At 42.3% G+C, this 11,822-nt stretch overlaps 1 protein-coding gene across 1 annotated transcript; it reads right to left on the bottom strand.

Annotated features, from left to right (window-relative positions):
- Positions 1 to 1,144: 1,144 nt before the first annotated feature.
- Positions 1,145 to 2,919, bottom strand: LOC141126573 (uncharacterized). The gene has a single exon (XM_073612495.1). It carries the CDS (start codon positions 2,917 to 2,919, stop codon positions 1,267 to 1,269), a length of 1,653 nt encoding a protein of 550 aa, XP_073468596.1. The 3' UTR covers positions 1,145 to 1,266.
- Between the last annotated feature and the right edge of the window lie 8,903 nt (positions 2,920 to 11,822).

Consider the following 11,822-nt stretch of genomic DNA (forward strand, 5'->3'; position numbering starts at 1 on the left):
TATGACAATAACTTGCATATAAGCCTTTAAAATTAGCACTTTGGATTATTCATGTTCATGTCCCATAGACTTTAACGGTGTTCGCATGTTCGAACGAACTTTTTTCCTGTTCGCATTTTCTGGTGCGAACCGAACAGGGGGGTGTTCGGCTCATCCCTAGTGGGGTACCTCAAGATTCTGTCCTATTCAACATATTCATAAATGATATAGAGTATGGGATAAATAGTTCAGGCTCAGTTTTTGCGGATGACACAAAGATAAGCAGAGTAATAAACTTGCATCAGGACATAGACATTTTGCAGAATGACCTGAGCATAATAAAAGAGTGGGCAAACAAATGGCAAGTGAAGTTTATTGTGGAGAAATGTGAAAGTAATGCATTTGGGGTCAAAAAACAAAAGTGAAAAATATACACTAGGTGGAGAACAGATGGGAGAATCAAGGATAGAGAAGGATCTAGGGATGCTAATAGATGATAGATTGAGCAACAGCATACAGTGCCAAGCTGCAGCTACCAAAGCAGCCAGAATATTAGCATGTATAAAAAAGGGATATACTTCAGAGACAAAACTATAATTCTGCCATTTTATAAAACTCTGGTAAGGCCTCATCTGGAGTTTTTTTTTCAGTTCTGGTCACCAGCCCTCAGAAGGGATGTGCTGGAGCTGGAGAGAGTCCAAAGAAGGGCAACAAGACTAATAAGGGGACTGGAGGACCTCAATTACGAGAAACGGCTGCAAACACTAAATGTATTCTCTCTGGAGAAAAGAAGTTTGAGAGGGGACATGATAGCGATCTACAAATATCACAATGGGGATCCCAGCATAGGAAATGAACTATTCAGTCCTAGGGAGTCTAAAAGGACAGGGGGGCACACAATGAAACTGGAGGAGAAGCGATTTAACCCTAAACTGTTAGGGCAATAAGGATGTGGAACTCTCTCCCACAATCGGTGGTGGCTACGGGGAGCATGGATATTTTTAAAAGGCTCTTAGATGTACATCTTAAAAGGACACAACATACAGGAATATGGGAAATCATTATAAACACAAGTTGATTTGGATGGACTATTGTCTTTTTTCAGCCTTTATGACATCTTCCCTAGCTTGTGGGATAACATTGGGACAATGAAACTAATGGGACACTCATAACTCCTCTAATATTACTCCTTCTTACAGAGTTTCCTCTCTGCAGCTGAAGCTTGTGAATCCTCTGGTGATAGATTAGCCCTGCACTAACTGTAAAATATTTGTCACATTCTGAACATTAAAATGGCTTTTCTCCAGTGTGAACCCTCTGGTGAGTGTTAAAAGCTGACTTATGTGCAAAAGCTTTGCCACATTCAGAACACTGATATGGCTTCTCTCCAGTGTGAATCCTCTGGTGTATGATAAGCTCTCTCTTGGTTGTAAAAGCTTTGCCACATTCAGAACAATGATGTGGCTTCTCTCCAGTGTGAATCCTTTGGTGACTGATAAGATTTGACTTTTGTGTAAACATTTTGCCACATTCAGAACACTGATATGGCTTCTCTCCAGTGTGAATCATTTGGTGACTGATAAGATCTGACTTCACTTTAAAAGCTTTGCCACATTCAGAACACTGGTATGGTTTTTCTCCAGTGTGGACCCTCTGGTGTCTGGTAAGCTCGCTCTTGGTTGTAAAAGCTTTGTCACATTCAGAACACTGATACGGCTTCTCTCCAGCGTGAATCCTCTGGTGTATGATAAGAATTGACTTTGATGTAAAAACTTTATGACATTCAGAACACACAGACAGATTCTCTCCAGTGTGAATCCTCTGGTGTGTGATAAGCTCTCTCTTGGTTGTAAAAGCTTTGTCACATTCAGAACACTGATGTGGCTTCTCTCCAGTGTGAATCCTCTGGTGACTGATAAGATTTGACTTTTGTGTAAACATTTTGCCGCATTCAGAACACTGATATGGCTTCTCTCCAGTGTGAATCATTTGGTGACTGATAAGATCTGACTTCACTTTAAAAGCTTTGCCACATTCAGAACACTGGTATGGTTTTTCTCCAGTGTGGACCCTCTGGTGTTTGGTAAGCTCGCCCTTGGTTGTAAAAGCTTTGTCACATTCAGAACACTGATATGGCTTCTCTCCAGCGTGAATCCTCTGGTGTATGATAAGAATTGACTTTGATGTAAAAACTTTATGACATTCAGAACACAATGACAGATTCTCTCCAGTGTGAATCCTCTGGTGTGTGATAAGCTCTCTCTTGGTTGTAAAAGCTTTGCCACATTCAGAACACTGATGTGGCTTCTCTCCAGTGTGAATCATCTGGTGACTGATAAGATTTGACTTCACTTTAAAAGCTTTGCCACATTCAGAACACTGGTATGGTTTCTCTCCAGTGTGGACCCTCAGGTGTCTGGTAAGCTCGCCCTTAGTTGTAAAAGCTTTGTCACATTCATAACACTGATATGGCTTCTCTCCAGCGTGAATCCTCTGGTGTGTGATAAGCTCTCTCTTGGTTGTAAAAGCTTTGCCACATTGAGAACACTGATGTGGCTTCTCTCCAGTGTGAATCATCTGGTGACTGATAAGATTTGACTTCACTTTAAAAGCTTTGCCACATTCAGAACACTCGTATGGTTTCTCTCCAGTGTGGACCCTCTGGTGTATGGTAAGTCCGCCCTTGGTTGTAAAAGCTTTGTCACATTCAGAACACTGATATGGCTTCTCTCCAGTGTGAATCCTCTGGTGTATGATACAATTTGACTTTGATGTAAAAACTTTATGACATTCAGAACAAACTGACAGATTCTCTCCAGTGTGAATCTTCTGGTGTATGATAAGATTTGCCTTCTGTTTAAAAGTTTTGTCACATTCTGAACACTGATATGGCTTCTCTACAGTGTGAAACTTCAGGTGTGTGATACATTTTGCCTCCATTGTAAAACCTTTGTCACATTCCAAACAAGAAATATCTTCTGAAATGACTCCTCTTATGTATACATGGGTTGGACTTTACTGTAAAGCCATAGTCGCTTCCAGAACACTCAAATTACTTTTCTCCTGTTGTCCTCTGAGGCTGGATTAATGTTGAAGAGGATCCAAAGCATTTATGACGTTTAGAACATTGATATATGGCTCATTTGCCATGTGACTTCCTTTTATTGATGATGACCAACATAACTAAAATCTTGGTTCCTCAATTCACCTGTACAGAAAAAAAAAAAAAAAATAGAAGTCAGAATTCTATAAAAAGAGTTCAATAAATTTTGAATACCATTTTATTGTATCGCCAGGGATTTGATGTATATTGACCTTTTATTTTGCCTCTTCCATTCAAACCTTCCATTTAGCACTTTTGCACCTTATTTTGCACATCTATTAGATTATAGCGCAGCACTACTTCTATTTTACAAGAGTTCAATAAAGTTGCTTCCCTTTTTAACATTTATTATTAACTGCTTCCATCCCAGCCTATTGTAATATGATGGCCAAACAGGAGCCATATTGTTTTGGAAAGATGTCATATGATGTTCCCAGAACATATCTCGCATGGCTCCGCAGGGCCAAACTCTGGTACAGTCTGTCACCCACTGATGACTGATCAATGTACTGGCCCACTGCCAGTACCATGTGATTGCTGTGACCAATCACAGCAGATAACATGACAGTTCATGATATTCATTGTGTACAACTGTGTTACTCGCGGTGATTGGTCACTGTTAGGTACCTGGTAATAGAGCCCAACTGATGGGAGAAGACCTCTCATACAACTCTGGTTCAAGAGCCACTGAAGTGGGAACAGTGGTCTTGAGAGTACAGCGGGGTAGGAGTGCCTTGGAAGTTGCAGCAGCAGGAACTGAAGCAGGAAGGAGATCCCTCAGGGATGGCTGGAACTGCAGAGACGGCTGTGGCAGTAGCAGGTCAGCGACCTGAGAAGCTGGTAGATGCAAGGCAGCTGCAGCTGGAACTGACAGGACAAACCAGAAGATGCGGCACACACACACTGGATAAGGCAGCAGAGAGGTTAGGCAAGCCGGGTCAAATGGGTAATCAGGCAGGCAGATTCAGCAGGCTAAACGCAGGGTCAGATAACAGGCAGAGGTTCGGCAACAGGTATCAAGCAGAAGTCCATAAGCAGTCGTCAGGCAAGCCGGGGTCAGATTGGAGAGAGCAGGGAAGGTCAAACAGGAGCCAGGTCAGTAAGCAGGAACAGCAAGCAGGTTTCACGTTTCAGGTACAGAGCTGCAGACGAAACAGCGCTGCATGAGTGCAGCTGCAATCCTTTTAAAACCCTCTTGGTGCCAAACGGCGCTAGTGCGAACGCGCCTGCTGTGCGTGCATGCGCATCCGCGCGCATGCCTGAGAGGTGCAATGGAGCACACAGGGAAACAGGCGCTGGTGTTCAATCTGGCCAGAGGCGCGCATGCATGCACGCATGTTCGCCCGTACAGTGCTGGCAGGCCCTTGACAGTCACAATGATCACATGGTACAGATAGGGCCAATCATGGCCCATCTGTACCATGTGAACTAATCGCAACAATACATACTGAATTTATCCATTTCGTACAGTAAAAATGCTTGCTTATAGCAATGAAATTCACTGCTATAAACAATCATAGTGTGTAAAAAAATATATATATCCTGATTACCTTCCCAGAGTATTACAATGTTACTATGGTAACACTGTATTGTTCTAGTCACTGTATGTAAAAAAAATAAAAAACGCTGTACTGCAGTGGTGACAGCATGTAAAAAAATAACATAAAATGATTTCTTAATTTTCCTAAATATTGTGACAAGAACTACAACTTCATAAAACACCCCATGCCTCTTTCTAAATACCTTGGACCAGGGATGCCCAAACTACGGCCCTCCAGCTGTTATGGAACTGCACATCCCATGAGGCATTGTAAAACAATGACATTCACAGACATGACTAGGCATGATGGGAATTGTAGTTCCTGAACAACTGGAGGGCCATAGTTTGAAGACCCCTGCCTTCGACTGTCTACTTTTCTCTAAAAAGTGTCATTTGGGGGGAAATTTATATTGTTCTGACATTTTAGGGCCTTAAGAAATGAGATTGGCCATCAGAACATTAGGATTGATCGATTTTTAGGTATATCCCATAGTTTGTGGACTCTATGACTTTCCTACAGACTAAATAATATACACTGATTTGGGTTATTTTCACCAAAGAAATGGAGCAGAATACATTTTGGCCTAAATATATGAAGAAAGATCATTTATATGCAATATTTGGAGCATTCTATTGAGGTCTAGTCACCAACCCTCAGGAAGGATGTGCTGGAACTTGAGAGAGTCCAGAGAATGATGACTAAGCAAATAAAGGGGCTGGAGGATCTCAGTTATGGGGAAAGACTACAAATATTAAACTTTTTCTCCCTGGAGAAGAGACACTTCAGAGGAGATATGATAGCAATATACAAATACCTCAATGATGAGCTCAGTATAGGGTTGAAACGTTTCAGTTTCAGGGAGTATAAGAAGACACGGGGCCACTCAATGAGATTGGAGGAGAAGTGGTTTAACCTTAAACTGCGTAGGGGTTTTTGCACTGTCAAGGCAGTTAGGACGTGTAACTCACTTCCACAATCGGTGGTGTCAGCAGGAAGTATTGATAGCTTCAAAAAACTCTTAGAAAGGCATTTTAGTGAGTACATTATACAGGGATATGAGATATGATTTTTGCCATAAGCACACACACAGGATGAACTGGAGGGACTGGTATCTTTATTCAACCTTACTAACTATGTATATATAACAGAAACAAAGAAGGTGAAGATGTTAAAGATAAGGGTTTTCATGGATCACCTAAAGACAGGGTAGAAGATAGTCAGACAGATTGAGGTAGAGGGTTCCAGAGGATGGGAGAGGCTCTGAAGAAGTCCTGGAGGTGAGCATAGGAGATGGTGACGTGAGCGCTAGAGAGTAGGAGGTCATGTGAGGAGTGAAGAGAACGGTTTGGTTGGTATTTTTGGACAAGGTTAGTGATGTAGCTGGGGGCAGAGTTGTGGAGGGCTTTGTAATATGTTGTTAGTATTTTGAATTTTTAATAGACAAAGGAATTGTCAAACATGTTGAGTTAAGTTCCCCTGACATATTGCACCTCCAACAGGTAGGAAAGGTTGTGGGGAAAATTTTGTGTAAAAGAGTGAGGGCTGCATACCATCTGGTCAGAATGTTATATCCGGACTCCTGGACAGTGCTGGAAAAGGAGGATTTGTGAGCAAAGAATAGGATATGAGCTCTTTCTGTCTGGGTGAATGTGTGACCCAAATCTCTTCCCATTTCAGAAGGATTGGAGTTGTGAAATTTTTGTTTTGATTGGAAAGAAAGTGATGATATGGAAATTGTGTGACCTGTTGGCTGACTTCATCTTTATTCAAGCCAAGTCAACTCAAGTTTTATTGTCATTCTATACTGTAGAATGAAATGTCGTATCTCTTAAATATAGGTTGTTTTGCCTTCTTGATGCCGTGAGACAGATTGGCTCTTGCTGTTTTGAGAGCTGCTTTATCTCCTAATCTGAATACCTCATCTCTGGTCTTTAGCAGCCCACTAACCTCTGCTGCCATCCATGGCTTCTGGTTGGCACGTGTGGTAATAATCTGTCACATCTATGCACTTTTTGATGTAAGCAGTCACTGTTTCAGTGTACTCTTGTAAGTCTGTATGATTGTTGTAAGTGGCTGCCTCTTTAACCACTTCCCGCCCGCCGTATGCAGAATGACATCTGGGAAGTGGTTCTGTTATCCTGACTGGGCGTCATATGATGTCCAGCAGGATAACATGCCGGCGTGCACCCGTGGGCGCACACAGCACGGCAATCGCTAGTGCGGTGTGTCAGTCTGACACCCTGCATCTCCGATCGTGATCAGAAGCCTCTGTTAGAGGCTTCTTACCATGTGATCAGCTGTGACCAATCACTGCTGATCATTGCGTGAACCAGGAAGTGCCGGTAAACGGCATTTCTCGGTTTGTGCTGACAGGGAGAGACAATCGGTGGCTCTCCCTGTCAGAGGGGGGTTTGTGCTCATAATCAGTATATTGATTATCAGCAAATCCCCCTCAGATGTGACACAACACCTTTTAAAATGTGCCCATAAGCTGTGAGTCAGTGCCCCATAAAAACATAGCTCACAGTGCCCATCAAGGTGCCAGTCAGTGCCCATATCAGTGCTAATAAGGGCTCACCACAGTGCCAGTCAGTGCCCATCTCAGTGCCCAGCAGTAAAACCTGTCAGTACCTCAACATCAGTGCTGCCCATCAGTGCCACCTGTCAGTGCCAATCAGTACCGCCTATCTGCCAATCAGTGCGCCTGCCAGTGCCCATCACAGCCACCTGTCAGTGCCCATCAGTGCTGCCAGTCAATGACCATCAGTGCCGCCTATCAGTGCCGCCTATCAGTGCCATCTATCAGTGCTGCATATCAGTGCGGCCTATTGGTGCCCATCAGTGCTGCATATCAGTACCGCCTATCAGTGCCCATCAATTCTAAATATAAGTGCCTCCTCATCAGTGCCCATCAGTGCTGCCTCATCAGTGCCCATCAGTGAAGGAGAAAACAAAATGTTATAACCGAAACAAAGAAAACCTTTTTTTTTCCCAAAATGTTGTACTTTTTTGTTTGTTTAGCAAAAAAATAAAAACCACAGAGGTGATCAAATACCACCAAAAGAAAGCTCTATTTGTGGGAACAAAATGATAAAAAAAAATGTTTGGGTACAGTGTAGCATGACCACGCAATTTTCATTCAAAAAGCAACAGCGCTGAATCCTGAAAATTGTCCTGGGCGGGAAGGGGTGAAAGTGCCTGGTATTGAATTGGTTAAACATGTTCCAGTCTGTGTGCTAAAAGCAGTCCTGCAGTACTGGGGTAGCATTGTCAGGCCATACTATGATTTGTTTATTAACTGGTTTCACAAGTGTAAGCAATGGTTTGTATGGTGGAATCAGCATAACAGAGATGTGATCTGAATACCCAAGGTGGGGGCGGGGTTCAGCCTTGTATGCATTTTTCTCTGTTGTAGAAACAAAGTCCAGTATGTTGTTTACCCTTGTTGCAAGATTCACATGTTGGTAGAACTTTGGCAAAACTGTCTTTAAGTTGGTGTGGATGAAGTCACCAGCAATAATGAAAAAGCCATCAGGGATGTTTGTTTGATGTTCGCTGATAGAGCTGTAGAGTTGACGAAACGCGTCCTTAGCGTTTGCACACGGGGGAATGTAACAATAACAATGGCTGTGAACTCCCTCGGCAGATAAGACACTTCACAAAGATAAACTCCACCAGCGATTCAGGAATTCAGGTCCATTGCAGGAATGCATTGTCACCTGACCTGGCTGTAACACTCATTAAAAAATGTCTCATCAATAATCACATAATCCACTTGCCAAAAGAAATACCTATATACACCTTGCAGTTTTGAAGTGGTTTATGGGGGTTATGGATGAAGCCGGCAATTCTATTTCTCATAAAAGTGACTGATTTGCCGCTGGATTGGTGTTTCTTGGGTTTACTGTGTTTACCGGAAAGGCCTGGAAAATGATCCAACAGTTCGTGTGGCTGGTCATGGAGATGAGGAGAAACCAGATCATCTCTGATCACCTCTATGATCTAGGAGGACCGGAGAGATGTCACGACATCATTTCCAGTCTAGGATGGAGGTAACCATTTTTTTATCAAAGCAAACGATCACATTTTTTTTTATCTTTTGCTTTCAAAGCTAGACCCCCCGTTCTCTCCATAAAGAGGACCTGTCCCCCTTTATTTCTATTAAAAGAGATGATTACTTTCCTTATAATAGAATAAAAGTAATAAAAAATAAAGGAACAGTGTAAAAAAAGTAAATAAATTAAAATAAATAAATAAATAAAAAGTTTGTATGCAGAAGTGAACACATTCTTAAGTCACGCACACAGATGTAAATGCTGTTTGCACCACACATGTGAGGTATTGCCGTAAATGTTAGAGTGTAGACATGTGTGATTCGGTTCGTAATGAATAGATTTTTGTACAAATCTGTTAGTATTTGTACATTTGGATCAATTCGAACATCTGAATAGCTGAAAGAACCAAAATACGAAAATTACGATCAAGCAAAATAACAAACACGCAAAAATATGAACTTACGAAAATATGAAACTCTGAAACAGTAAAAGAAAGAAAATGACATCTATAATGAATGATTTACATTTTGTATTTTCAATCCTTTGTCTGTTCAAAATTTCGTATGTTCGCATTTTCATTCGTGTGTTCGTAATTTCGTTTCTTCGTCTGTTCGTAATTTTGTTTGTTCGTGTTCTTGAATCATTCTTTTGAATGGACAGTGTAATGCCGTGTACACACAACCGGACTTTCGACGGACTGAATCACGTCAGACTTTTCGACGGACTTCTGACGGACTTCCGTCAAATCAGACTTGTCTACACACGGTCACACCAAAGTCCGATGGATTAGACCGTGATGATGTACTACTGGACTAGAATAAGGAAGTTGATAGCCAGTAGCCAATAGCTACCCTAACGTCGGTTTTCGTCCGTCGGACTAGCATACAGACGAACGGATTTTTCGACCGGACTCGAGTCCGTCGGAAAGATTTTAAACATGTTTTAAATCTAAAGTCCGTCTGATTTTCGACAGAAAAAGTCAGCTGAATGTCCGATGAAGCCCACACACGATCGAATTGTCCGACGGATTCGTTCCGTCGGACAAGTTTGGTCAAAAAGTCCGGTTGTGTGTACACGGCATTAGTGTATCTTAATATGTATGTTCGTAATTTCGTATGTTCGGAATTTCGTGTTCTTGAATCGTTCTTTCGAATGGGCAGTGTATTAGTGAGTGATGTATCTTACTTAATATCTTTATCTAATAGCTTATCCCTTTTGTGTCGGAGTCACACGGCATTCCTGAATCTTTTTAGATTCAGTTGAGGAGGAGACGGAGTCCGGTCTGGTGACTGAGGGAGTGGACTGGAGTAAGTACAGGACTTATTAGAAAAGCGAGCCTAGGATTATTATTCTTTATTTCCTACGAAAGTACAAATCAGCGAAAACGGCGATCTCACAAAAGTAACAATTACTAAATTACGAGTTGTGTACCGAATAAACGGAAATCATTATCTAACAAAATTAAGAATTTTTTTGAATCAAAGAAAATTAGACTAATGGAATTATGAATCATTTTGTATCAATGAAAATATAACTGTTACGAAAATACGAACGAGTCCAAATATGAAACCTTGCGTTTTACGAAATTACGAATCAACAGAAATGTAAAGAAACTAAACAAATGTTTTTGTTGTGCACATGTCTATTAGAGTGAGAGCAATAATTCTAGTGCTAGACCTCCAATGTAACTCTAAACAGGTAACCTTCTGTAAAAAACTTTTAAAGCGTCACCTATGGAGATTTGTAAGTACCGTAGTTTGTCGCCATTCCACGAGTGTACACAATTTTAAAGTGTGACATGTTAGGAATCTATTTACTCAGCATAACATCATCTTTTATATTTTACCAAAAAAATGGGGTTATATATTTTTTTTGCATTAAATATAATTAAAGTGTACTTTTTCTAATAAAATTATGGCTGAAAAACCGCTGTGCACTTACCATGTGACCATGTGACATAAAAAATTGCAACAACCACCATTCAGGGTCTCTGCTATATATATATATATATATATATATATATATATATATATATATATAATGCTTGGGGGTTCTAAGTAATTTTCTAGTAAAAAAATACAGATTTTTACTTTACAGAAAAGGCCTGGGCAGCAAGTGGTTATCCTGATTAGTGGATGTCTGACTGCAGTGGTGGGGGGGGCACCTGAAATCTGCACTGGATCATACCAGGCCACGTTTTCTCCACATGAGAAGGGTACCCGGACAGAGGAACCCTAGCAAAGCACCATGTCCCCATGTTGATAGGGACAAGGCCTCTTCCCCCAACTCTGGCCCAGTGGTTGTGAGGTTTTGCAGGAGGGGGTTTGTCAGAATTTGGAAGCCCCCTTTAACCACTTGCCGACCAGCTGCCGCAGTTGTACTGCGGCAGAATGGCACGGCTGGGCGAAACGACATTATGTAATGTCGCTTTGCCCTGTGGCCACTAGGGGAGCGAGCCCCCCACTCACCCACGTAGCCGATACAAGTGCCCAGGGATCGCGATCACCGCCGGGCTTCCGCGATCGCTTGGGGCACACAAAGAACCGGGATCTGTGTGTGTAAACACAGGTTCCGGTTCTCTGATGTGAGAAGTGACAGATCGACCGCGCAATTGTCAGTTAAAGCGACGCAGTGCCGAATCGCAAAAAAAGTGCTCTGGTCATGAAGGGGGTAAAATCTTCCGGGGCTGAAGTGGTTAAAAAAGGGGCCTCCAGATATCCTGCCCCCCTACTTGAATGAGTAAGAAGTACATAGTATGCCTGGTTACTTATTTACAACAAAAACACAGAACATCACAATGACAAAGTCCAAACAACAGCAAAAGAAAAAACCAATCATGACATCCAGCAATGTAGATCCCTCCAATGTGCCAAAGAAAAACACACTGACCGGCGGGATTATCTGCTCCCGACAGAATCTCACTGCCAGGGCCGGACTTAGGCTGGCTGCACTAAGTACCGCTGGGGCCGCTCGCTGCCTGCCTGTGTCAGCAATCTAAAGAGCAGCAGCGGCCGCCGCTGCCGCACTATGCAATGGCTGTGCCTGTGTCACTGGTCACTCACTGTCTGTGTCTCCTCCGTTCCGGCGCGCCACCCACCACACTCATCATCTAGACGAGTAATATGCCTCTGTCTGTGTGCCTGA

This window comes from Aquarana catesbeiana, linkage group LG02 (assembly GCF_042186555.1).
Source record: "Aquarana catesbeiana isolate 2022-GZ linkage group LG02, ASM4218655v1, whole genome shotgun sequence".
In the NCBI taxonomy this organism is placed as follows: Eukaryota; Metazoa; Chordata; class Amphibia; order Anura; family Ranidae; genus Aquarana; species Aquarana catesbeiana.